The sequence below is a fragment of the Pleurodeles waltl genome, chromosome 2_1 (genome assembly GCF_031143425.1).
Source record: "Pleurodeles waltl isolate 20211129_DDA chromosome 2_1, aPleWal1.hap1.20221129, whole genome shotgun sequence".
Classification (NCBI taxonomy): Eukaryota; Metazoa; Chordata; class Amphibia; order Caudata; family Salamandridae; genus Pleurodeles; species Pleurodeles waltl.
In genome coordinates, this window is record NC_090438.1 from 215518998 (window position 1) to 215545679 (window position 26682).

The window sequence follows — 26682 nt, forward strand, 5'->3', positions numbered from 1 at the left end:
TTCTGCAGGAACGAAAAGGGCTAGAGACTTCCCCTTTGGTGGACGGATCCCTCTCGCCTTGGAGAGTCGTGCAGAAGTGTTTTCCCGCCGGAAGGACGCCAACAAGCCTTGCTTGCCGCAAATCGTGCGTTTGGCGTTTTTGGACGCTGCTGGGGCCCAGGAGGGACCAGGAGGTCGCAAATTGGACCTGAAGAGAGAGGGGACTTCGAGCAAGACAAAGAGCCCTCACTGAAGCAGGTAGCACCCGGAGAAGTGCCAGAAACAGGCACTACGAGGATGCGTGAAACGGTGCTCGCCGAAGTTGCACAAAGGAGTCCCACGTCGCCGGAGACCAACTTAGAAAGTCGTGCAATGCAGGTTAGAGTGCCGTGGACCCAGGCTTGGCTGTGCACAAAGGATTTCCGCCGGAAGTGCACAGGGGCCGGAGTAGCTGCAAAGTCGCGGTTCCCAGCAATGCAGCCCAGCGAGGTGAGGCAAGGACTTACCTCCACCAAACTTGGGCTGAAGAGTCACTGGACTGTGGGGGTCACTTGGACAGAGTCGCTGGATTCGAGGGACCTCGCTCGTCGTGCTGAGAGGAGACACAAGGGACCGGTAATGCAGCTTTTTGGTGCCTGCGGTTGCAGGGGGAAGATTCCGTCGACCCACGGGAGATTTCTTCGGAGCTTCTGGTGCAGAGAGGAGGCAGGCTACCCCCACAGCATGCACAAGCAGGAAAACAGTCGAGAATGCGGCAGGATCAGCGTTACAGAGTTGCAGTAGTCGTCTTTGCTACTATGTTGCAGGTTTGCAGGCTTCTAGCGCGGTCAGCAGTCGATTCCTTATCAGAAGGTGAAGAGAGAGATGCAGAGGAACTCGGCTGAGCTCATGCATTCGTTATCTGCCGTTTCCCCAGAGACAGAGACCCTAAATAGCCAGAAAAGAGGGTTTGGCTACCTAGGAGAGAGGATAGGCTAGCAACACCTGAAGGAGCCTATCACAAGGAGTCTCTGACGTCACCTGGTGGCACTGGCCACTCAGAGCAGTCCAGTGTGCCAGCAGCACCTCTGTTTCCAAGATGGCAGAGGTCTGGAGCACACTGGAGGAGCTCTGGACACCTCCCAGGGGAGGTGCTGGTCAGGGGAGTGGTCACTCCCCTTTCCTTTGTCCAGTTTCGCGCCAGAGCAGGGGCTAAGGGGTCCCTGAACCGGTGTAGACTGGCTTATGCAGAATTGGGCACCTCTGTGCCCAACAAAGCATTTCCAGAGGCTGGGGGAGGCTACTCCTCCCCTGCCTTCACACCATTTTCCAAAGGGAGAGGGTGTCACACCCTCTCTCAGAGGAAGTTCTTTGTTCTGCCATCCTGGGCCAGGCCTGGCTGGACCCCAGGAGGGCAGCTGCCTGTCTGAGGGGTTGGCAGCAGCAGCAGCTGCAGTGAAACCCCAGGAAGGGCAGTTTGGCAGTACCAGGGTCTGTGCTACAGACCACTGGGATCATGGGATTGTGCCAACTATGCCAGGATGGCATAGAGGGGGCAATTCCATGATCATAGACATGTTACATGGCCATATTCGGAGTTACCATTGTGAAGCTACATATAGGTAGTGACCTACATGTAGTGCACGCGTGTAATGGTGTCCCCGCACTCACAAAGTTCAGGGAATTGGCTCTGAACAATGTGGGGGCACCTTGGCTAGTGCCAGGGTGCCCTCACACTAAGTAACTTTGCACCTAACCTTTACCAGGTAAAGGTTAGACATATAGGTGACTTATAAGTTACTTAAGTGCAGTGTAAAATGGCTGTGAAATAACGTGGACGTTATTTCACTCAGGCTGCAGTGGCAGGCCTGTGTAAGATTTGTCAGAGCTCCCTATGGGTGGCAAAAGAAATGCTGCAGCCCATAGGGATCTCCTGGAACCCCAATACCCTGGGTACCTCAGTACCATATACTAGGGAATTATAAGGGTGTTCCAGTAAGCCAATGTAAATTGGTAAAAATGGTCACTAGCCTGTTAGTGACAATTTGGAAAGAAATGAGAGAGCATAACCACTGAGGTTCTGATTAGCAGAGCCTCAGTGAGACAGTTAGTCACTACACAGGTAACACATTCAGGCACACTTATGAGCACTGGGGCCCTGGGTTACCAGGGTCCCAGTGACACATACAACTAAAACAACATATATACAGTGAAAAATGGGGGAACATGCCAGGCAAGATGGTACTTTCCTACAGGGCTGTATAATGACATATTTTATACCCTGTGTGGAATAGTCATAATGTGAAGGAGTTGAAGAGGCTTCATGGCTCTAGCCGATGGGAAACAATAAGGATTTGTAGATATAGGGATGTGTGGTGATCACAAGGCTTTAGAACGTTTACCCAACTGCAGAAGGAATACAGCCTAGCTCACAGCAAGGCATACAAATGCTTACAGTTTAGGCATGCATTACATGTACTTGGTTACAAAAGCACGCAGATATCTGACTGGAAATCTCTAGAGCATAGGGTACTAGCAGAAGACATACTTTGAAAGGCAGTGTCGTCGAGAACAAGACGTCGAATGACTGAAACCAAAATGTCAGCAGGGGACAGCTGTGGAAGTGCTGAATAAATCAGAAGGCATTACAATACCCATCAGTTGGTCATCAATGGAGCTTCAGACTGATACAGCTCAAACTATTACAGGATATACTACATAAGGAATAGACTGAAAAACGTAGAAGAACAGACACAGATCAATGCTTAGGAGGTTGTGGTCAGGCCTGAGATTTCAATTACATGGTTCAGAAATATCCCAAGTTAGAAAGATTCTGGGATAGGGTAATGGGAAGTCTGAAAACAGTCTTAGGAGCTGGACAACCAGGGAGATTAACCTAATGGTTTTGGGAATTGTGAGTAATGACCCAATACCAAGAGTTGGTAAAATGCTTTATGATCTCTGGCTCATGTTTACTGGCATCAACTGGGGGAAAGTCATCTATTGCCTTTGGTAGACAACTGATATTGATGAATGGATTGGTGCATGCAACATAGGTATAGATAGGAAGTGGTTGCCATAAGAATTATAAAAAGATGTGGGGCTCGTGGAGATTGCACTGAGTTGTGTGTTAAGAGAAGAGTGACAAAAGGGATAGTAGGTTATCTGATGCACTATATATGCTGAGAACAAGCAACTTCAGTTTCCAGTGTAGGTTATCTCCTAAAAATGATACGTAGCTTTGTGCCTTCCAAAGCATGAATGAATGTAATTGATATTATCTGGGGGTCTCTTCTTGTTCCTGAAATGTCGTGGGCATTGGCAGTTTTCTAAATGTTTGTCATTCCTTAATGATTAAAAAAACATTTGGAAAACATGGGATACAGTTGATTAATAGGTAACAGCAAGTGAGGAATAAGGTTATGATTACAGAAGTATTGAATAACTGATAAGCAATGACTTGCATTTCAGTAAGACTGGAACTTATTCTTATAGGATAACAAAAAGGATTAAAATTGCTAATTATACAAGTCAATAAGAAGAGCTTAAGACGTGCTGGTAAACAATAATGGGCAAGGGTTTAGAGGGACAACATGAGAAGAAAGGGATATGTACTGTAGAGAGAATATATATATATATATATATATATATATATATATGTATATAGAAGGGACAGAGGCAGAAAGAAAATTAGGACCACAGTCCAGCACTTGCTCACTCTAACACTTCTGTGTTGTACAGTCCCCTTTTTTAAAGGAGCTCTGTCCTTTTAATCAGCATATATTTTTCATTGAGGCTTGAATGTGGTGAAAAATCTAACTATTGCATTCCGCAATGGGCTTGTTTTGTGGACCTTTGTTCCCTAGAGTTGTAAGTATCATAGTTTTCCAAGTAAGTAATCTAAGATCATCATGTGTCTACAAAATATGTGTTTTCTTATTTCCAGTTTTCACAATTTTCGCTCCAATCTCTATCACAAAGTCCAGGAACAGTAAACTCTCCTAACCCTACACCAATATCATTGAGCTCTGTTCCAGTGTCTAGAATTCTGCACATCTCCTTTCCCATATCATCCCAGAAGGCCTTTATTAAATGACAAATATACCATGCCATCTGTTCAAAATGACCTTCTTCCTAATTATGGAGCCAGTATAATGAGTTTGTTTTAAGACCTCAGTGGTGCATCATTTTGGAGACCCACGCCTGCAGCTGGGGGAGAGGCGGTGTTCTCCCTCTCCTACACCTCTCCTACACCCAGGCTGAAGAGGAACAGGATTGTTTAGCCCATGGGGGAGCACCTGGAGTAGATGACCCCAGCAGCATTATGAGGCCCCCTCCGCAGAGGACTATTCAAGCCCCGAGAAAGCTGGACATTCCTAAGGATTCTGCTGGTGGACTTTTAATTGAACTGCTGCCTGATGCAACTGCCTATGGAGCCTCTAGTCCCAACTGCTCGTGCCTTGTCCTGTTTCCATAGGGTGGTTCGAGTGGGTTGGGCCTCAACTTCATAACTTCTGGGGCGACTCCTGAATTGAGGTTGGAGACATCCTAGATTGTTCTGGAAAGCCTGCTGGTCCTGGAAATCTGGGGCACCTTCGATGCAGTCTGACGAGGGCAGGAGGGATATTCCTCACCCACGCACAGCATATCACATCAACGACTGGGTAACATGGGCTGTGACAAACACTCCTCCTTCCAGACAAAGATGGATAAATGTACAGCCTGACAATGAAGATACTATGGTTCCACTGAGGCTGGCAACTAATCTATGGAGCCGAAAGAACACACTGGAAACACGTCTTCGGCGGGCCGCTGGCTGGAGCACTGGGCTACATTGGCGGGCATAAGTGATGGGATTTAACTGGCATCTTGAGGGTGGGGGATGCCTGGAAGCATAACCACATGAAGTTCTTTCAGGACCTTCAGACCGACTTTCAGTTTCACTAGTCACAGTTTTTTAAGTACCTGCAACTATGCCATGCCTTGACACTCTCAGAAGACCCTGAATATATCCCACTTTGGGAAAGGGGAGAGCGATATCCCAGATCTAGAGTCATTGGTGATTCATTTCCCTGACCTCTTCCTGAAGCAGAAAATCAAATGAAAGGAGTGGATTGGCCCCCTTGACAACAGCTATTGGAGGCATGCGTGCATGTCCCCATGGTTGCTTGTTGTTTCAGCGAGACGTAGGTTCACAGGTTCATAGAGCTCAAGTATTTACATACTACCTATGTTACGCCTCAGAGGTTGTGGCAAGCAGGTAACACCTGTGCACCCACATGCTTTCAGTGTTCGGTGGAACACAGAGACTTCTTCCATGTGGTATGGGTCTGTCCACCTTTTGTGACTTACTGGACAAGTATTTTCAATACCCTATCACTTATACTGGGAAGGATAATGGGAAGCGCATTGGAGATCTCGACCAGGGTAGCCTACTGCGTCTCTTGGAGGATTTAGGGGCCAGCAGGGGAAAGTGCACTCTGTTGGGGATCGCAACTGTGATCGACAAGAGCGACATTGCCAAACAGTAGAAATTATCCACTCCTCCACCCTGGAGGAGTGGCAGTCAGTTATTGACTGGTGTGCAAAACAGAAGGAGACTATATATGTCGCACAGGGCTGCCCCCAGAAATATAAAAAAATGTAGGGGAAAATGGTGGGAAGCTTATGGACTAGAATGTTGAACATGTCGCAAGGGGTTGTATGTTGTTTTTGTTGCTAGATGCAATACCAGAGCATTGTGCATGCTATGTTTTATAAAAAAAATAAAAATGTAATTATAAAGAAATGCAGCAAAAATAAATTTGGGCGATTGTTCTCTTTTTCATTTTTTTATAAATCTGAGAAGCAAATGGTGTTGCATGTAAAGGTGGTTAGCCACTTGCAAGCAATGCAAGGAATCTATATCCATTACAACTTTTCATAAGGGGCCTTTAGTTTCTGGAAAATCAAAAACGTTTGTTTTCTGCCCTTATTTTCATTGAAGTTGACTAAATGTCTATGTAAATTGACTGTTTGAAGTTTAGTTAATAAGGGTTATTACACAATTTGCTACACCTTTCAACTGTGAGTTTTCCCATTAAGGTTTTTCTTTTTATTGTGCCATTAAGGTATTAAGGATGAGTGTTTAATTTGGAGCTTTTACTGTCTATTTAGCATTGGGAAAGCTGCTGCTGTATTTTGTTTTTTAATCTGACTGATTGAATTTTGGACACAAAGAAGTTGCATAGTGTTGAGGGTTGACCATCTCAATTTTTACTTCAACTGAAAGTGGACAGACAGGAGAAATTACACCACAGGTTTTCTTTTAATTGTCACCATGTGCCTGGTCTAGCTAGAAAGACTAACTGATGGCTACAGAAAATTGCGTAACTGATTGCTTTTTAATTTTCATATACTTTATGCTCCATCTATGCAATTTTAAGTTATTTTTGGACCAAATAAATTCTGCAGAGGGTGGCATTTCTAATTAAGAAAGAATCAGACATCTTCTTTTACATCACTTGTTATAGGCAATTTAATATCAATGGTAACCTAATTTTTAAGTGGATTTGACTCACTCCACAGCAACATATTTGCAAGCCCACTTTCCGGTAACAACGTTTTCATTAATCTCTCAAAGTTCCTCAAATTACTATACATGAAGTAGTCTTAAATATTTAATAGCCTTACTCTGCCATTTTAGTCCAGCACTGTGGATCATGTCACAGTGCAAACAAGATTAAGAGGTAAAACCCCTTTGTTCAGAGTACTTTCCATTTAGAAGGCTGCTAGACAAGGTTGGCCACTTCCCCCTTTAATGTTTATCATGGTTCTCAAACCATTTTCAGTTCACTTAGGAACTATCCAGGCAGCAGAGGAATAACAACTGGCAGTAGAAGTCTCCAGGATATGGTTTTAACAGAAACTAATACCATTGACATTTTTAATTTTACATCATTATGGAGTTGACAGGGAAATACTCAAATCATTATTTTCAGCTGGAATTGTTATACAGGCCCCATCACTGAAAAAAGAAATGTTTAACATTTATATTGTAAGAAGGTTAATATTTTTAAATGCCTGATCGTAGATTGGACAGCAATATAATTTTTGGAAACCATAAAAGCTTTATATTTTCTTTCTGGCACATCAGAAAGGACCAACGGAGCAAGAGCAGGAAAGGAACACACAAATGGGAGCCATTTTTCTAAGACTTTGAAAAACTCAACTAAATCAAAAAAGAAGTGCATACTGTACAAGGTGAATGGTCTGAAGGACAGGTAACGGCAAATAAGCAGACCTCCATCAAAGAAGGACCTCTGTGTGGGTAGAGCAAAGAGAAGTACCATGGGCCCTCTCCCCAGAATGATCAAGACATATTCTGACTCATCAAAATAAATTCACACCCTGCCAGTCAGAAGTGACTAAGGAGTTCTGATGTATAATGGTACAGAATCTACTTCTGCCTGTGCACTGAATAAATACATGGTATAGATTGTAAATATTTTTGTTAAGGTAGGTTCATATAATTTTTTTAACGTTTCACATGAATTCTTACATTTTTAACTTTGAAAAGAGCTCTCCTAAAAGTTTTTTTATTCCTGCTTTTAGTATCAGCCATTCAAATACAAAATGAGATATAACCAGGGCAAGGAAATTACAAAGGTCACAGATTTTGTCTTCCATATGTATACTGGACGAGGAGCCAATGCTCCACATTACATATTATCCACATGTACAAATATTAACCCCTTCGCTGCCAGGCCTTTTCCCCTCCAGTGCCACGCCTTTTTTGGGCTATTTGGGATAGTTCGCACTTAGCCCCACATAACTTTTTATCCACATAAGCTATCCACTACAAATTTGCCTTCTTTTTTTCCAACATCCTGGAGATTCTAAAGGTATCCTGAATTAGCCAAAACACAGCTAAACTTTGGAGTTTGGGGGAAAAATTAGAAAAAACTGCTGTAGAAGAAAGCACCTGGTTATTTCCCTGCAAATGGCATCAACAAAGGGTTTGCAATGCTAAAACCATCTTTCCAGCTTTCAGGAACAGGCAGACTAGAATCAGAAAACCACATTTTTCAACACAGTTTTGGCATTTTACTTGGACATACCCAATTTTTCCTATTTTTTGTGCTTTCAACCTTCTTCCAGTTAGCAATAGATATGGGTCTGAAAACAATGGTGGATCCCGAAAAAATCTCTCTCTTGTGTGGGTGCCCAAAGCAGTGTCAGCCTAAAAACATTTGCGATTATCGCTGTGATATCGCCTCGATCTCTACACGTTTTTTGGCTTGTCCCTGTTGCAGGCACTTGGCCCACCCACACAAGTGAGGTATCATATTACTCTGGAGACCGAGGGAAATGCTGGGCGTTAGGAAATTTGTGGTGGCGAGGTGATCCCAGCCAGAAATGTGAGAAAGGCGTGATTTTTGTTATTTGAGGCTTGCTGTGTTCAGAGAGCCTCGACCAAATCCTGGGCCCCTGGCGGGCCCTTGGGCAGGCACTCCCTTCCTCCAGCCTGCCATACCCTGAGCAACCAAGGCCTAGACGTCCACTGGGCCCAGGGAGGCTTTACCTTCTGGTTCGAGTTCAGGGGCCCTGGCCGGGCCCCAGGCCAGGTATCTGGCAGGCCCCGGGGTGGGAGCCCCCGTCCTGGTCTTTGTCCTCTGGCCCCCCGAAGCCAGGGCTCCTGGGGAGCCATTACGCCCTTGTGTCCCGGCCATCTGGTCGCTCCGACAACTTGCGTCATCTGGTTGCTCCCCATGCTTTGGCGCGTCTCAATGGCCAGACTGCCCCGGATGTCCAGAGGGGGGCTCATTTGCTTCCTCAAACCCAGCCAAGGCTCCACGAGGTTGGGTGCGTTCTCGCGGACGGTCCCCTCCGTCCCTCAGTGTTCACAGTGTACCAGAAAGAGGGGTAGCCCTCCTCCGGATTACTAGGGACAGGCTACTCCAGACCCCCCTGGGGTCCAGTGGTTCCGGGACTAGGCACCGCAAGGGCCTGGTCCGAACCGCCCTGGGAGCCCAGATGTGGAGCTATCTTGCAGCTCCGTCCGATGGGTCTTTCCTCTAAACCTGGCTTCCCATAGAGCAAACTGACGTCCCAGAGCCTGGGGTGGGTGCTCCCTTTCTCCAGCCTGCTGTACCCTGGAGGACCTAGGTGTACACTCTGCCAAGGGAAGCTACCCCTGCTGGTTTGGGTTCAGGGGCCCTGGCCGGGACATGAGCCCCAGGCCAAGGCCATGGCAGGACCCAGGGTGGGAACCCCTTACCTGGGCTTTGTCCTCTGCCTTGCTGGGTGGCAAATAGCCTGGGACGGAGTCGAGAAGGCCCTGGTAGGGGTTTCCTGGTGTGCAAAGAAGCCTCAGGGCCCCAGGTCGGAGATTGGTTTGGGCACCCATTCCTGAGGCCCAGCTTGGGCTTAGAGAACCCAGGCTGAAGAGTCTCCTGCAGGGCCTGGGGTGGGTGCTTCCTTCCTCCAGCCTGCCTGTCGTACCCTGGAGGGCCTTGTCGTACACTGGGCTGAGGGAAGCTTCCCCTGCTGGTTTGGATGCAGGGCCCCGGCTGGACCTTGCGCCCCAGGCTAGGGGAGGACCCAGGGTGGAAACCCCTTGCCTGGGCTTTGTCCTCTCCCCTGCTGGGTGGCAAATAGCCTGGAACGGGGTCCCGCAGGCCCTGATAGGGGTTTTCTGGTGTGTAAAGAGGCCTCAGGGCCCCTGGTTGTAGGTTGGAGTGGGTCCCTATGCCTGAGGCCCAGCTGGGGCTTAGAGAACCCAGACTGCAGAGTCCCCTGCAGGGGCGAGTGTAGTCTCCTTATGTTAAGGCACAATGCAACCAGATAACTGTCCTCTGAGCCCAGCCATCTGGTCGCTCTGAGACCCCAGGGCATCTGGTGGTGCTCTGTGCATTCCTATGGCGCGTCAAGATTGCCAGGCTGACCTGGGGAGGCTTCCCTTGCCAGGTCATGCTCAGGTGCCCCATCCGGGCCCTGGAACAGAGTTGGGGTAGTAACCCCTATCCTGGGCTTCGTCCTCCAGCCCACAGTGTGGCAAGGTGCCCAGGACGGGGTCCCAGAGGGCCCAGGAAGCCATCACCTGCATTGCCAAGTTCATGAGCCCTGACCAGGCCTGGGGTGGGCACTCCCTTCCTCCAGCATGCCGCACCATAAAGGTCCACTGGGCTGGGGGGGGGAGGAGTGTGGGGGAGGCTTCCCCTGCCATTTTAGGTTCAGGAGCACCCGTCCTGGGCTTCGGCCTCCAGCCCGCCAGGTGGGAAAGTGCCCGGTACGGTGTACAGCAAGTCTCTGGAGGGCTTCGTCAGCATGTAAAGAGGCCTTGGGGCCCCAGGTCAGAAGTACGTCGAGGCCCACTTCGGAGGACCGTGCATGAGGGCCAGCGGGGGCGCTGAGAACCCAAGCCACAATGTCCCTGTAGGGGAGAGCACTAGCTCCTTATTTTAAGGCACAGTGTGACCAAATGGCTGTTCTCTGAGCCCGGCCATCTGGTTATGCTTCATGCATTCCTAGGCACATCCAGATGTCTGGGCTGCTTTGGTGCAGGAACCCCCACCCTGGTCTTTGTCTTCCAGCCCCCCGAGGCCAGGGCTCCTGGGGAGCTGTACGACTGCATGGCCTGGCCATCTGGTCGCTCCGACCACTCGGGTCATCTGGTCGCACTCTATGCGTTTATGTGGCACATCCAGCTAGCGAGGCTGCCCCGGAATTCCTGATGAGGGCTCATTCGCTTCCTTAAGCCCAGCCAGGGCTCCAGGAGGTCGGTGCGTTCTCGCTGGTGGTCCCCTCCGTCCCCCGGTGTGCACAGAGCACAAGAATGGGGGGCAGCCTTCCTCTGCAGATCCCCTTGTGGTCCAGTGGTTCTAAACTGGGTGCTGCCAGGGCCCGGGCCCAGGCTGGCCTGCCCTGGAGCCTGGGTGTGCAGCCACCTTGCAGGCCTGTCTGATGAGTCTCTCCACCTAACTTGGCTTCCCAGAGTGCAAACTGACATCCCCATGCAATAAGGCCCCCCTAACTACGCACTGGGGAAGAGGGTTCAGCCAACATTGTACTCTGATTGATTGGGCACATTTGGTCTGTTTGGGGACAGACTGCTTGGCCAGCCTCTGCTGCTGTTTTAAGCAAAGAGCTGCCACCCCACCAGGGACTATCCGACTCGAGGGTCTGCTGTTCACAGAGGCCCTTCCCTTACCTGGCAGAGCGAAGGACAAGCAGCCTGGCAGCTTGTGCCCCTCCAGCGGTCTGACCAGAGTGGAAGGGGTTGGGTGGTGCCAGGTCCTGCAAGCTGCCTGGCAGTCATCCTCCTCTACCCAGCACATTTCCGCAGCAGCTCGGAATGACCATTCCGTGGGGTGTCTCTGCTGGTCCAGGCCTGCAGGCACCCCTGTCTCTTGCTCAGGCTGAACCTTGGCCTGGCTGTCTCTTTCCTATAGAGATGGCTGGTGCACGCCGGTGCCTGTGTGACTGCCCTGTCCTCCCTAGAAAGCCCCAGGCAGGTGCTTCTCTGCAGCAGGCTTTCCCCTGTGGGGTGTGAAGGTTGGTCCAAGACAAGCATGCGGCTCCCCCACATCCAGCAGGTGTGGCTACCTGGTTGATCCTGCCAGTAGCATATGCTTGTCTCAAAAACTAAGCCATGCATGTGTAAGTACACACGGCCGGTACACTAAAGCGCGAATGGCTCATTAAATCAGTTACGGTTCCTTTGATCGCTCCACCGGTTACTTGGATAACTGTGGTAATCCTAGAGCAAATACATGCCGATGAACGCTGACCTCCCATGATGCGTGCATTTATCAGACCAAGACCAATCCGGGCTTGCCTGGTCACTTTAGTGACTATAGATAACCTTGGGCGATTGCATGTCCCCGTGACAGCGATGATACATTTGGATGTCTGCCCTATCAACTTTTGATGGTACTTTATGTGCCTGCCATGGTGACCACAGGTAACGGGGAATCAGGGTTCAATTTCGGAGAGGGAGCCTGAGAAACAGCTACCACATCCAAGGAAGGCAGCAGGCGCGCAAATTACCCACACCCGACTCGGGGAGGTAGTGACGAAAAGTAACAATATAGGACTCTTTTGAGGCCCTGTAATTGGAATGAGTACACTCTAAATCCTGTAACGAGGATCCATTGGAGGGCAAGTCTGGTGCCAGCAGCCACAGTAATTCCAGATCCAATAGCGTATATTAAAGTTGCTGCAGTTAAAGAGCTCGTAGTTGGATCTTGGGATCGAGCTGGTGGTCTGCTGTGAGGTGAGCTACCGCCTGTCCCAACCCCTGCCTCTCGGTGACCCCTTGATGTTCTTGACTGAGTGCCCTGGGGGTCCGAAGCGTTTACTTTGAAAAAATTAGAGTGTCAAATGTATCAGCAAATGTGCAGTGAGATAGTGCTGCATAGGAAATAAAAATAAAAAGTAGTCTAGAAACCATGCTGAAAACATGGAGCCTCAAATGTTTTCAGTAGTTGCCCGGTGCACTCAAGGAGGGTTAAATACCAGAAAAGGCATGACGTATGCATGCCTTTCACAAATAAAATCCAGCTATTTATAAAAGGAAAGCCCACAAACCAGATGATGAAGCATGTCACCGATTGGTGAGTGAGGGCTCTTGTTCCTGACTTCGGTCATTCACAGAAACCTTTTGTCTTCCCCTAGACTGAGGTGAAAACATCACTTGTATGCTCTCTTTGGAACTGTGCATTCATTGTTTTTTGGTATATATGAGAGTACATGCACAGGACCAGTTTTTCTTTAATCTTCCACGATTCTGAGCTCTTCTATTTTGTTTTTGATGTTGTAAGAAGTTTAACCTTCTCAATCTGAAACAACAATACTTAGTAGGACAGAAGCAATTTGTAGACTCTCATTTCAAGCAGTCAGTTTGAGAATCAAGAAAGCAGTTTAAAAAAAGAAGCAAATGTTACGAACCCCATTTAGAAGTTGATTTTATATTTCAATTGGGTGGATACAGAGGAGGAACAGTTCAAATAAAGGTTGGAGTTGCAGGAGCTCTGCATTTCAGAAAACTAACAACTGTCAATTTAACACATCCACCAACTTCTGCCCCAGAAATATAGACTCCAATGCAACTACTAAATTAGTAACATGCAAGAAATGCCATTCTTGGCTCTAATTTGAAGTCACAAACTCAGTAAATGGTGTTTCCTTGATACAGTTCTCACCTTTAATTAGGACAAGATACTAAATTAACCATACATGAAGAACAAACGGATCACTCCTGTTCCAACAGAAGAGTTTTACTACTACGCTTAGTTCAAAACAGATATGCCTACTAATCCTGCAAGACTGTGCAAGGCTATCTAAAATATATTGATTCAAAAAAGTAATGACGTCCCACCTTGTGAATGCAGTTATTATTTCTCAGTGTCAGAATGTCTGGAGACGTGTCGCGTTCATTAACAAGGCTAGAGATAGTATCAATATTGCTCCAAATCCAATTTTATTTTAGGAAATATTTAACTCGTGGTGAAAACGTGGGCACACAAAGGTCCAGGAGAATGTATGAGTTAGGCCAGCCAACACGTGTTTCGCCCCACAGGCGCGTAGGCCAGGGCTTTCTCAAGGCATTTCAAGTAATTAATTGTTCAGATAGCCAAATGATCAATCGATAATATAAGTGATACAGCTGTTATCCAGTTTTCTGTTAATATTTAAGTTGACAGCCGCATTTACACATCCGTCGCCTGAAGAAACACTCAAAAGACAGGCAGCGCGCCGAAATTTAGCTCGCGTCTTTATACCGGCCACGTATAACGGGATAAAACGGGATTACTGCTGTATCACTTAAATTATCGATTGATCATTTGGCTAGCTGAACAATTAATTACTTAAAATGCCTTGAGAAAGCCCTGGCCTACGCACCTGTGGGGCGAAACACGAGTTAAATGTTTCCTAAAATAAAATTGGATTTGGAGCAATATTGATACTATCTCTAGCGTTGATGATGAACGCGACACGTCTCCAGACTTCTGACACTGGGAAATAATAACTACATTCACAAGGTGGGACCTCATTACTTTTTTGAATCATGTTTTCCTATGGAGGACTAGCGTCCAATGTCCTCCGGTGAAGTTCCCACGTATTATAATATTAATTGGCATTTGTATACAGGGAGTTTTGTGGTTTTTTGGACCCCCCTTTTAAAATATATCGCCTAGTACAAAAAATTTACATTAAATTCTGTACATACTTACTTATTTTCAAATGCAACGGTAATCGAATCATCATGCACATCCTTTACAAATGCCTACAAGTGAAAAAAGAACAGCTATTAACATTTTCTGAAAGCAACTTTTAAAATGAAATCAAAGTTTTACAAGTGATGCAGTAAAAATACTTACATTTGTCAAACAATACAGAAACGGATACTGTGTCAGACATACAAACCCATGTGAGAGAGAGGATACCTACTATTAGAAACAGAATTCCATGACTATCTAAAGAGGTATCACTGCTGAAATACAAATTTAAAGAATTCTTACAGGGATGTGGAATTCCTATTGCCCGACGCCCAGGACATACTGTTTGGGGTCAAGGGCAACAAGTTTTCATGTTTATTTTGTCCATGGGACAAGTAGGCCCAACCCCCTGCAGCACAAACCCTTTGGCTGCCAGTTTACAGAGAAGAGAATTGTCTGCAGTTGAGGTAATATTTGTGTCCAAAAGTTAATGCTGTTCGAACTTGTATATATGGTTCATTAATTAAAAGCCTTCATTATTTGGGTGAGCACTGTAAATAGATGTTTTAAGGTCACACTGCACTACTGGTAGTGACTACAGTAAAAATAAAATTAAAAAAAGTGTACACACTTGTTTGAAAAGTTTAACACTATGCGATTAAGTATAATGCTCCCGGAATGCTCTCTGATTAGATGCAAATGTTTGCAGCAGCTTGTAAGCAAGAGTGTTTTTTGCTTTCAAAATTCAATTTCCTGGAAAAAAGTGCAAGTAGGAAAAAAACATTTAGCTTCTGTGAAATATGCTATTTCTTTTAAGCGTCATGTAGTAAAATATGTTGATGCATCCTAATATTTCCAAAAAATATTCCTAATGGAAAGTTAGTGTAACCATTTTGAACGAGATTATAAGAAGCATAAAATTAAACAAGCACTGGAAAAGCCAACCAATCTGACATTTTTGGGGGGAGTCTTTTGGTTTTTTCAATGTGTGGCTTGTTTTGACAAGGTTTTTGTAACAAACAATGGTAAAAAGAAAAGGAAAAAACGGTTTGGTCGCAAAAAAGCACACATTGCCACTAGTGGCGTAACAAAAGCCCCGCAGCCCCCTTCCAGGGGGCCCTCCCAGCACAGCCCCTGCCCTGAGTTAGTCTGGAGGGAGGGGCCATCCATATTCTTTGCAGGGGGGCCCCTCCAGTTTCATTACGACACTGATTGCCACAGTGGTTCCTGGCACTGCATAAAACTACTTTGTGTGCCAATATGGTCCTTGTGGAAGAGCAGAATGCAATCACTCACAGTAAAGCCAGCCAACAGATAGAGAAACAGATGTTTATTAAAAACAAAGGCCCAAATTTAAGGATGGCCTTGTGCTATCTAACGCCACATTAGCGTTATTTTTCTGACGTTATTGTGGCATTAATTTGCCAAAAATGCTGCACCGTATCTACAAGGTGGCACAATGCATGCACTGCGCCACTATGTGACTATTTGTGCCACATTATGCATGTGCCATGCATAATGTATGCAAATGTATTCTGGCACAAGGAGGCCCGCAAAAATGGCACAATGAAGTCTACAAGATTTCACTGTTCCATTTTTGGTGTCATTTTTAACGCCTGCTTAAAGCAGGCGTCAAAAGGATGCACACTTTGGAATCAAAAGGCCTCCTTGAAATTTGCTCCACTAGTGTCAGAAGTTTTGACACTAGTGGAGGAAAGCGCCACAACAGCATAAAAAATTTGACACTACTGTACCTAATTCCGCCATGGTGCGCCGTATCTTAAATAGCAGCGTTAAGGGGGGGGGGGAGGGGGAAGAAAAGTGACGCTTTGCGATGTGAAGCACCACTTTTCTTGAATCTGGGGCAAAATGTCTTTAACACTAGACCTAATTAAGGACCCATATCTTAAAGAATGTCACTAAAGTACACCAATGGTCTATGTCTTTGAATTAATAGCTTTCATGAATTCACAAGAACTTACAGAAGTAGACCAGGAAATCGCACTCCTAGAAAATATTTGTGAACTATATTTTAGCACGAGCAAATATGCATGTGTAGATTTGTTCATGTGAAAATCTATTGAGCGTTTACAAGTTCACTTTCCCTCCAGCCTCTTTTTTTTCCCCTCCAAACCTGGAAGAACTTCTACTTCTGCCCTTGTCAGGAGTAAATTTCCAACCTTTCTCATAATGGGAAAAGATTAGAGAAGAGCAGGTGAAAATCCTTTAGCATGCAAGTTAGTAGGTTTGCAGACTCAAAGGCATTCCAGCCCTGGAACTATTGCTTACTGCTTCCTCCAGCCCCAGTATGTAGCTCTGCAGGAAGGTGGCAAAATAAGGAAATTGCTCTAGGAGGGAATGAAATTGCAAGTATTCAAGCCCTATTATAGTAGTAGCCCTGACATAGTCAGAGAGGCTATTAGCAGAGCTCTTAAATAAGGAGATTGCTGCCATAATTTGTCGCCGCACTACAAGGCGCCAAAGGGACAAGTATATTTAAGAAGAAACCTGCCCCATGGACAAGTAGATATTTTAATAAATTCCACACCCCTGGCTGAAGAACTGTACCACCACCTATGCTTGCTATGAAAACAAGTATCGTATGTAAACAAAAAAGGTAATCCTAGATCTTTACAAACAATATCAAATCCTGAACCTAATGATACCATTTAAATTAACACACATATCTTTCCTTTTGTTACTATTATAAGAGGTTTTACAGTACTAATGTACAAAGGTAATGGAGGGACAATGAAAAAACAATTGCAAGTCATAGTGGCTACATCAGAGATACCTTTGGCTTAGGAAGTCAAAGCTAAACCACTGGCATTTTAATTTAGCACCGTTTGAAAATATAGGTGGTGGCTCTAGGAAATTTTGTTATGAATACCAAATCAGAAGGTTCAAGAGGGCATAAAACTTGATATTGCTTGTCCGTCTTAGAGATGAAACATAGAACAGAAACAAAATCTTCCAAAAGAAACATCCAAGAGAAACTTTAAAGGGTGGTCTTTTGCTCATGTTCAAAACAAGACACATTCATTTTGAAAAGCTTAAGGAGAGTGTTTAGCCCTTAGTACTCTAGTTGGCCTGGGCAGCAGACAGTTGCACTCTGTTGATCTGGAGGACTACACCCTGCACTATTTAGAGATCTCCATACACATTAAAGAGATCCCTAGGCCTTCAGAGGACCCACCAGCACTGCAGCACCTCTGGAGGCACCGAGCTCTCCAGTGCAGGATCCATGTTCAGTGTAACCGCACGGGAAAACTTTTTGTTTTTCAAAAACAAACTCTCAAAGGGAGAACCGGTAAAACCAAAATATAAAAAAAATCCCTGACTCTCTGTGTCCCAGTGTTTTCTTGTTCAGGGCCGCCAGACTTTCCCTAGTGGTCAAAAGAAAAGGTAGGGCATCAGAACATTTGCCTAAGTAGAGTGGACAGTCTGAAGTACTTTGATACATAGCCTGATGTCATTCGGTCAAGCCATTAGTCAACGGTTTCTACTGGTGGACCTAGCAGATGCTTCACAAGCAGAAACATGGAGGTCCTCTAAATGAAGGTAAGACAATAAGATTTTGCCAAAAATCCTCACTCAGTAGGACAGTAACTAGGCATGCCTGGGTTGTTAGTTTCTTTGTTTACGTTTTGGCAGTCTGAGCCTGAATGCTTACACCTGCTTCTCATTTAGTGAAAAGTCACCATGGGGCCTTTTCATAGTGGCCGCAGCACAGAAGTCTTATTAAATGCGGTGGGGGGGGATGAGGCTAGCGCTCTCCTCATGGGCCTCCCACCCACACCCCTCGTCAGGATGGAAAGGGAATTGTGAAAAAGCATTTCTCTTCTGACCTGGAGGTGGGGGCAGGCAGAGGCATGAAAGGAAAGTAAACACCTTTCCTTTCCTTTCATGCCTCGGAAAGCAGTTCTGCAGCCCGCTTGTGAAGTGATCGGGCTGCAGAAATACCCACTAGGCACCAGGGATCTTTTTTTTTTAAACTACTTATGTTTGAGGGGGGTGGCCTCCTTGGAAAGTGACGCTACCCAGGGGGGCAATATATTACTAGGCGTTTATTCTGCCGCCCCTGGGGGCAGAAGCCACTAGATGCCAGGGAGTTTTTTTGTTTTTGTTTTTTGTTTTGTTTTTTATGTTATGAATGAAGGGGAGCGAAACCTTGACCAAGGGTCGCTCCTCTTGGGGGCAATTTTTTATAAGGCTTTTCTGATCCTCTTCACCCCCCCCTCCCTGCCCCCCCGTGAAGATCGGCCTATTTTAATTAGGCCAATCTGCCACCAAGGGAGGCAGAAACCACTAGAAACTAGGGATTTTTCTTTTACGTCATTTTCACGAAAAGTGAGCGACCCCTTAGGCAAGGGTCGCTCTCCAGGGGGCAAATTGATTTTAGGCCATTTCTGCCCCTCTTGGGGAAGATCGGCCCATTTCTGTTATGCCGATTTGCCCCCAGGGGGGCAGAAACAACTTAGGCACCAGGGATTGGTGTATGTGTGTAATTTCTTGGGGGGGGCAGCCCGTTGGGCAAGGGTGGATCCCCATGGGGGCACATTACTGTTGCCCATTTCTGCTCCCCTTGGGGCAGATCTGCCTATTTTTGTAAGGTCAGAAAGCCAACCAGAGACCAAGGATTTCCCAAAAAAGAAGGTGGGGGTAAGGCCATACCCCCACCCCAAATAAATGGGGACAAAGTTATTTTGCTCACCGGTGGGCAGATGGAGCAATTACCCCCGATCCACTCCCCGGGGAGGGGGGGCATAAAGTCTACTAGATGCCATGGAATCAAAAGATATAAAAAAATAGTGGGGTGGTGGCTACTAACCAGTATGGGTATGGTTATGCCCCCACCCCAACTGAATGGGGTAACAGTCTTTCAGCTCTCCCCCGTACACTAAAACATCTTATCCCACAGTAAGCAAGAGGAATGGTGAGGGGTGCACTTTTTGGACTCTGGGAGGCTGCCATGTCGAAAAATGTACGAGACCTAGACACATCTGACATCCAGACACATCTGAAAACTAAACATCTGGGTGAGTCCAGGGTGGTGTGCTTCACATGCACCCCGCACCATTTTCCTACCTACAATGACCTGCAAACCTCCAACTTTGCTTGAAATCACACATTTTTTCCATATTTTTGTGATGGAACCATCCGGAATCTGCAGGAATCCACAAAATTCCTACCACCCAGCATTGTCGCATCAATACAAATCAAAATTCTTCCCCACTTGTCAGCGTAAAAATGTTTTTTTCCAAACTGCCGTTTTGGACCGACTTTCATTCCCCTTAAATTTCGACATGTATTTTGTCTCTTCCCTGTCACAGGCACTTGGCTCACCTACACAAGTGAGGTAACATTGTTTCGGGAGACTGAGAGAAACATTGCGTGGTAGGAAATTTGTGCCGGTGCGGTGATCCCATACGGAAATGTGGGAAAAAATGATTTGTTAGCTAAATTTGAGGTTTGCTGAGGATTCTGGGTAAAAAAACACTGGGGGATCCACGCAAGTCACACTTCCCTGGACTCCCTCGGATGTCTAGTTTTCAGAAATGTCTGGGTTTGGAAGGTTTCCCTGGATGGCTGCTGAGGCCAGGACCAAAAACGCAGTTGGCACCCCCCTTCGCTAAAACGGATAGTATTGTTTTTGATAACTTTGATCTGTCCACGTAGTGTTTTGGGGCATTTCCTGTCACAGGCACTCAGCCTACTCACATAAGTGAGGTACCATTTTTATTGGGAGACTTGGGGGAACGCTGGGTGGAAGGAAGATTGTGGCTCCCCTCAGTTTCCAGAACTTTGCGACACTGAAATGTGAGGCAAAAGTGTATTTTTACCAAATTGTGAGGTTTGTTAAGGATTTTGGGTAACAGAACCTAGTGAGAGCACCACAAGGTACCCCATCCTGGGTTCCCCTAGATGTCTAATTTTCAGAAATGCCCAGGTTTGCTAGGTGTTCCTAGGTGCCGGATGAGCTAAAGACCAAAATCCACAGCTAGGCACTCTGTAAAAAATAGGTCAGTTTTCTTTGGGAACATGTGATGTGTCCACATTGTGTTTTGGAGCATTCTCTGTCGCGGGCACTAGGCCTACCCACACAAGTGAGGTACCAATTTTTATCAGGAGACTTGGGGGAATGTCGAATGGAAGGAAATTTGTGACTCCTCTTAGATTCTAGAACTTTTTGTCACCAAAATGTGGGAAAAAAGTGGTTTTTTTTGCTAAATTTTGAGGTTTGCTAATTATTCTGGGTAACAGAACCTGGTGAAAGCCCCACAAGCCAAGTCACCCCATTTTGAATTCCCCTAGGTGTTGAGCTTTCAAAAATTTATAGGTTTGCTATGTTTCCATAGGTGCCGGCTGAGCTAGAGGCCAAAATCCACAGCTAGCCACTTTCCATAAAACACGTAATATTTCAATGTACAAATGTGATGTGGCCATGTTGCGTTTCCTGTCGCAGGCACTAGGCCTACCCACACAAGTGAGGTACCATTTGTATCGGGAGACTTAAGGGAACAGAGACTAGAAGAACAAGTGTTATTGCCCCTTGTCTTTCTCTATATGTTTTCCTTCCAAATGTAAGACAGTGTGTAAAAAAGAAGTCCATTTGAGAAATGTCCTGTAATTCACATGCTTGTCCGGCGACCCCAGAATTCAGAGATGTGCAAATAACCACTGCTTCTCAACACCTTATCTTGTGCCTATTTCAGAAATACAAAAGCTTCCTTGATACCTATTTTCAACTCTTTATATTTCACCAAATTAAATACTGTATACCCAGTATAAAAGGAAAACCCATTGAAAGGAGCAGCTCCTTTATTGGCTCTTGGTACCAAGAGTTCTTGATGAACCTACAATCCCTATATACCCCTGCAACCAGAAGAGTCCAGCAGAAGTAACAGTATATTGCTCTCGAAAATCTGACATCACAGGATAAAGTTACAGAGTAAAACGTTGAGAAAAATTACAATTTTTTTCACCTCGATTTCAATATTTTTTTATTTCAGCTGTTATTTTCTGTAGGAAAACCTTGTAGGATCTACACAAATGACCCCTTGCTGAATTCAGAATTTTGTCTACTTTTTAGAAATGTTTAGCTGTCCGGGATCCAGCATTGGTTTCACACCCATTTCTGTCACTAACAGGAAGGAGGCTAAAAGCACAAAAAATAGTAAGAATGAGTTATGTTTCAGTAAAATGCCAAAATTGTGTTGAAAAATCTGGTTTTCTGATTTAAGTTTGCCTGTTCCTGAAAGCTGGGAGGATGGTGATTTTAGCACAGCAAGCCCTTTGTTGATGCAGTTTTCAGGAAAAAAAAAAAAAAAATGGTTTTTTTTGGCTAATTTCTTGGTCTACTCCAGGGAAATCCCTAGAATGTTGGGGAAAAAAAGGATGCAAATTTGGCGTGGGTAGCTTATGTGGACAAAAAAGTTGAGGGCCTAAGCGCAAACTGCCCCAAATAGCCAAAAAAAGGCCTGGCACCTGAGGGGGAAAAAGCCTGGCAGCGAAGGGGTTAACAATGTCCTCATTTGTGTTGAAAGAGCAAGTTACTTATCTTCGGTAACGCTTTTTCTGGTGGATACACTAGCTACCTGTGGATTCCTCACCTAATGAATTCTCAGCAATGCGTAGCATTCGACGGAAACTTCTTTCCAGCTCTGCACGTCAGCGAGGACGTCACAATTGCCAGACTCCACGTGGCATCGTGGCAATAAGAGGTCCCCACCAGCGTGCTGATGTCAGTTTACACCATTTTTTGCGTGCCTTTGAGGCGAACAGGTGAATACTGGCATTCCATACTCATTATGATTGTATTCAAGAAAACTTTTATACAAAATTGAATCAAATAGAAATAGCAAACAATATCAATATATATCCGAAAGAACACCTAGTGGTAAATATATATACAAATACATATATATATATATATATACACACACACACACACACACACACACACACACACACACACACATCCTCTCTGAATTCAGCAATACACAAATATACATATATACACCCAAGGAAATCTCAGTATGACCAGACAGACTACGGGGAGGCGGGTGGGACCGTGAGGAATCTACAGGTAGCTAGTGTATCCACCAGAAAAAGCGTTACCGAAGGTAAGTAACTTGCTCTTCTGATGGATACAACTACCTGTGATTCCTCACCTAATGAATGGTCCCAAAGCAGTACCGCCTCGGAGGTGGGTGTCTGACTGATCATACCAAGAAATCCTGCAGCACAGACCGCGCAAAATGGCCATCCCTCCTCACCTCCGAATCCAAGCAGTAATGCTTTACAAAGGTGTGGAGGGACGACCAAGTCGCAGCCTTACAAATGTCTGCCACTGGAACACCTCTAGCCAGGGCCGACGTGGCCGACTTAGCCCTGGTGGAATGGGCTCTTATACCAGCAGGAGGAACTTTCTTTGCTAATGAAGAGCAAATTTAAATACAAAGAACGGCCCACCTGGACAGTGTTCGTTTGTGGACGGCCTTCCCCTTCCTCTTCCCCACGTATCCGAAAAAGAGTTGGTCATCCAAGCGGAACTCCCTCGACCTGTCTATGTAAAAACTCAAGGCCCTCCTTGGGTCCAGTCGATGTAGTCTCTCCTCCTCCTTAGATGGATGTGGAGGAGGATAGAATGACAAGAGTGTAATAGACTGCCCCAAATGAAAAGGATTCACTACCTTGGGGAGGAAAGCCGCCCTGGTCCTCAGCACCCACCGCCTAGCAGATGTGATGGCCGTAAGAAAAACAGTCTTTAAGACTAAAAATCTCAAAGGGCAAGAATGTAGCGGCTCAAAAGGAGAACCCATTAAAAAGGTTAGAACCGGATTTAAATCCCACAAGAAACGGAGTGGGAGGAAACCTACTGGTAAGCCCCTTCAAAAACCTCAATACTAAAGGGGATTTAAACAAAGAGGGTTGATCAGGTAGGCATAATAAGGCTGAGAGAGACGAAAAATAGCCTTTGACAGTAGCAACAGCGCAGCCTTGCTGTGCCAAGGACAATGCAAACAACAGTATGTCCGAAAAATGGGCACTGAAGGGATTAATTTGCCTCTCTCCACACCAAACCCCGAATTTAGCCCATCTGCTCGCATAGACAGATTTGGTGGAGTGTCGCCTGGCTGATAAAATAACATCCACCACCTCTGGTGGGAGAGAAAAAGAACTCTGATCAATCAATCTATCTATTTGTAAAGTGTGCTACATACCCGTGAGGGTTTCAAGGTGCTGGAGGGGGGGGGGGGGGGTGCTGCTACTGCTCAAAGAGCCAGGTCTTGAGGAGTCTTCTGAAGGAAAGCAGGTCCTGGGTACGTCTCAGGTCAGACGGGAGGGTGTTCCAGGTCTTGGCGGCGAGGTAAGAGAACGATCTGCTGCCGGAGGATCTGCGTCGGATGCGGGGGATGGAGGCGAGGGCGAGGTTGGCGGAGCGGAGATTCAGGGTGGGGTGAAGAAGCGGAGTCTGCTGTTCAGGTAGGTCAGTCTGGTGTTGTGGAGTGCTTTGTGTGCGTGGGTGAGGAGCTTGAAGGTGATCCTCTTGACGACGGGGAGCCAGTGAAGGTCTCTTAGGTGGGGGGTGATGTGACTGTGGCGAGGGATGTTGAGGATGAGTCGGGCGGAGGCGTTTTGGATGCGTTGGAGGTGTTGTAGGTGTTTGAATGGGATGCAGGCGTAGAGGACGTTGCCGTAGTCGAGTCTGCTGCTGACGAGGGCCTGGGTTACTGTTTTTCTTGTTTCAGTTCCATTGTAGGGTGTTGTAGCAGGAGGAGACGGCGTTGACCTGTTTTAACAAGGAGAGGGACGAGTCGAGGATGAAGCCGAGGTTTCGTGCGCTGTTGGTGGGTGTCGGGGGGGGGGACCCAGCGAGGCCGGCCACCATGAGTCGTCCCAGGAAGAGGGGTGGGCCCAAGGATGAGAACCTCTGTTTTTTACGAGTTCAGTTTTAGACGGCTGCCTCTCATCCAGTCGGCGATGGCTTTCAGTCCCTCGTGGAGGTTGGTTTTGGCGGTGTGTGGGTCCTTGGTGAGGGAGAGGATGAGTTGGGTGTCATCGGTATAGGAGATGATGTTGAGGTTGTGCTGACGGGCCACTTGTGCAAGAGGGGCCATGTAGATGTTGAACAGCGTCGGGCTGAGGGATGAGCCCTGGGGTATGCCGCAGATGACGTTGTAGGCCTTGGATTGGAACGAGGGGAGGCGGACTCTTTGGGTTCTGCCGGCGAGGAAAGATGCAGTCCATTCGAGGGCCTGGTCTTGGATTCCTGCTTCGAGGAGGCAGATTTTCAGAGTGTGGTGACAGACAGTGTCAAAGGCAGCCGATACGTCTAGGAGGATGAGGGCTGATGTTTCTCCATTGTCGAGGTGGCTTCTGATGAAGTCTGCGGCGGCGAGGAAGGCGGTTTCGGTGCTGTGGTTTCGTCTGAAGGCAGACTGGGAGGAGTCGAGGATGCGGTTATCTTCGAGGTACCGAGTGAGCTGTGTTGACGATTTTCTCAATGACCTTCGCCGGGAAAGGGAGCAGGGAGATGGGCCGGAAGTTCTTCAGGTCTTTGGGGTCCGCCTTTGTTTTTTTGAGAAGGGCGTTGATTTCGGCGTGTTTCCAGCTTTCTGGGAATCTTGCAGTTTCAAAGGAGATGTTGATGACCTTCCTTAGGTGTGGTGCGATGGCTGTGTCTGCTTTGTTGAAAACGTGGTGTGGGCAGGGGTCTGATGGTGATCTGGAGTGGATGGAATTCATGGTCTTGCGGGTTTTGTCGTAGTTGACGCTGGTCCAGGTGGTCAGTCAGCTGGAGCAGTTGGAGTTCGTAGAGGGCGGAATGGGAGTATCTGAGATGTGAAGGGTGTTGAAGCTGTCGTGGATGTCAGTGATTTTTCGGTGGAAGGCGATGGCTAGGGCGTCGCATAGTTCTTGGGAAGGGGTGATGTCGTTGACGGAGGCGCTTGGGCTGGAGAGTTCTTTTACGATGTTAAAAAGTTCTTTGCAGTCGTGGGCGTTGTTTTCTAGGTGGGTTTTGAAGGAGGATCTTTTTGCTAGCCTGATGAGTTGGTGATGTTTGCGTGTAGCATCTTTGAGTGCTGTGTGGTTGTTTGGAGTGCGTTCAAGAAGCCAAATTTGCTTGAGTTTCCGGCAAAGGCGTTTGGAGGCTTGGAGGTCGTTGGTGAACCAGGTGGCTTTCTTGTTGACTTGGTTGTTGGAGGGTTTCCTGAGCGGAGCAAGGCGGTTGGCGCAGTCGTCGATCCATAGCTTGAGGTTGTGTGCGGCGGTGTCAGGGTCGGTGGGGTCGGCGGGAGGTTTCTGGGCTAGGGAGTTGGTTAGTTGATCTTCGGTGACTTTGCAACAGCGTCGGCGGGGTGGTTGTTCGGTGAGGTGGTGTTCTGTTTGTTTTTTGAAGGTGAAATGGATGCAGTGGTGGTCGGTACAGTAGAGTTTGGTGGTATGATTGAAGGTGACGTGGTTGCTTGTGGAGAAGATGGGGTCAAGAGTGTGACCGGCTGTGTGGGTGGGTGTGTTGACGAGCTGTATGAAGCCGAGGTTGGCGGTCAGGGTGGTGGAGTTGGTGTCATTTTTGTTTTTGAGATTAAAGTTCAGGTCCCCGAGGAGGATGTCGGCGATGGCGTTGCTTAACGGTGCCCTGGGTCCTGGAGGTCTATAAATGAGTGTTCCTCTGAGCGTGGTGTTGGGGTCGGTGCGGACTTGAAAGTGTAGGAGTTCGGCAGAGCTGAAGGAGTCGTCCAGGAGGGTCTTGACTTCGAGGGTGGCTTTGTGGATGATGGCTATGCCTCCTCCGGTTCTGTTGGTGCAGTCTCTGCGAGAGACCTTGTACCCATCCGGGATGGCTATGGCGATGTCGGGTGCTGAGGAGTCGTTCCACCAGGTTTCGGTTAGAAAGGCCACGTCTGGGGTGGTGGAGTCGAGTAGGTCCCAGAGTTAGACGCCGGGCTTGCACGCTGAGCGGGTGTTGAGGAGTATGCAGCGGAGGTGGTTTGTCTTGGTCCTAGGAGGTTTGCGGGCTCTGGTGCAGGTGAAGCTGCAGTTGTGGCAGGAGAAAGGTCCGTGCGTGCTCTTTGGAAAAGACTGGAAACATGTGGTGTCTTGGCCGGTGTTGAGTGCGCGGAGGGCGTCGGAGTCGTAGCGGAGGCTGGGGATGTGGTTGTTGCGAGGTCCAGGGGGTCTGGCGCTGGGCGCGGTCCGGGCGCAGACGGGCTTGCCTCTGGTATGCCTCTGGTGTGCCAGCGGCGCGGTCGCGCAGCGACCGCCATTAAGAAGGGAGGGGGGAGGGAGGAGCAGCTGGGAGGAGCGGGCGAATGAGGGTGCGGGGGGAGCGGGCAAAGGAGCGGGAAAAAGGCGAAAAAATAAAAGAGGGCAAAAAAGGCCGGAGAATTAAAGTTGGAAAAAGAGGCAAAAGGAGTAAAGGCTGAGAAAAAGGCAAAGAGCAAAAAGCAGAAACGAGACAAAGAGCAAAAGGCAGAAACGAGGCAAAAGGCAGAAACTAGGCAAAGAGCAAAAG

At 47.1% G+C, this 26682-nt stretch overlaps 1 protein-coding gene across 2 annotated transcripts in view; it reads right to left on the bottom strand.

The window, feature by feature from the left end:
• The window catches only part of FMR1 (fragile X messenger ribonucleoprotein 1), a 385399-nt gene that overhangs the window by 313780 nt on the left and 44937 nt on the right, over nucleotides 1-26682 (bottom strand). For both annotated transcript variants that reach the window (XM_069212420.1, XM_069212419.1), the window contains exon 2: nucleotides 14175-14227. In XM_069212420.1, coding sequence (XP_069068521.1) covers nucleotides 14175-14227 — 53 coding nt within the window. The remainder of the gene's footprint in view (nucleotides 1-14174; nucleotides 14228-26682) is intronic.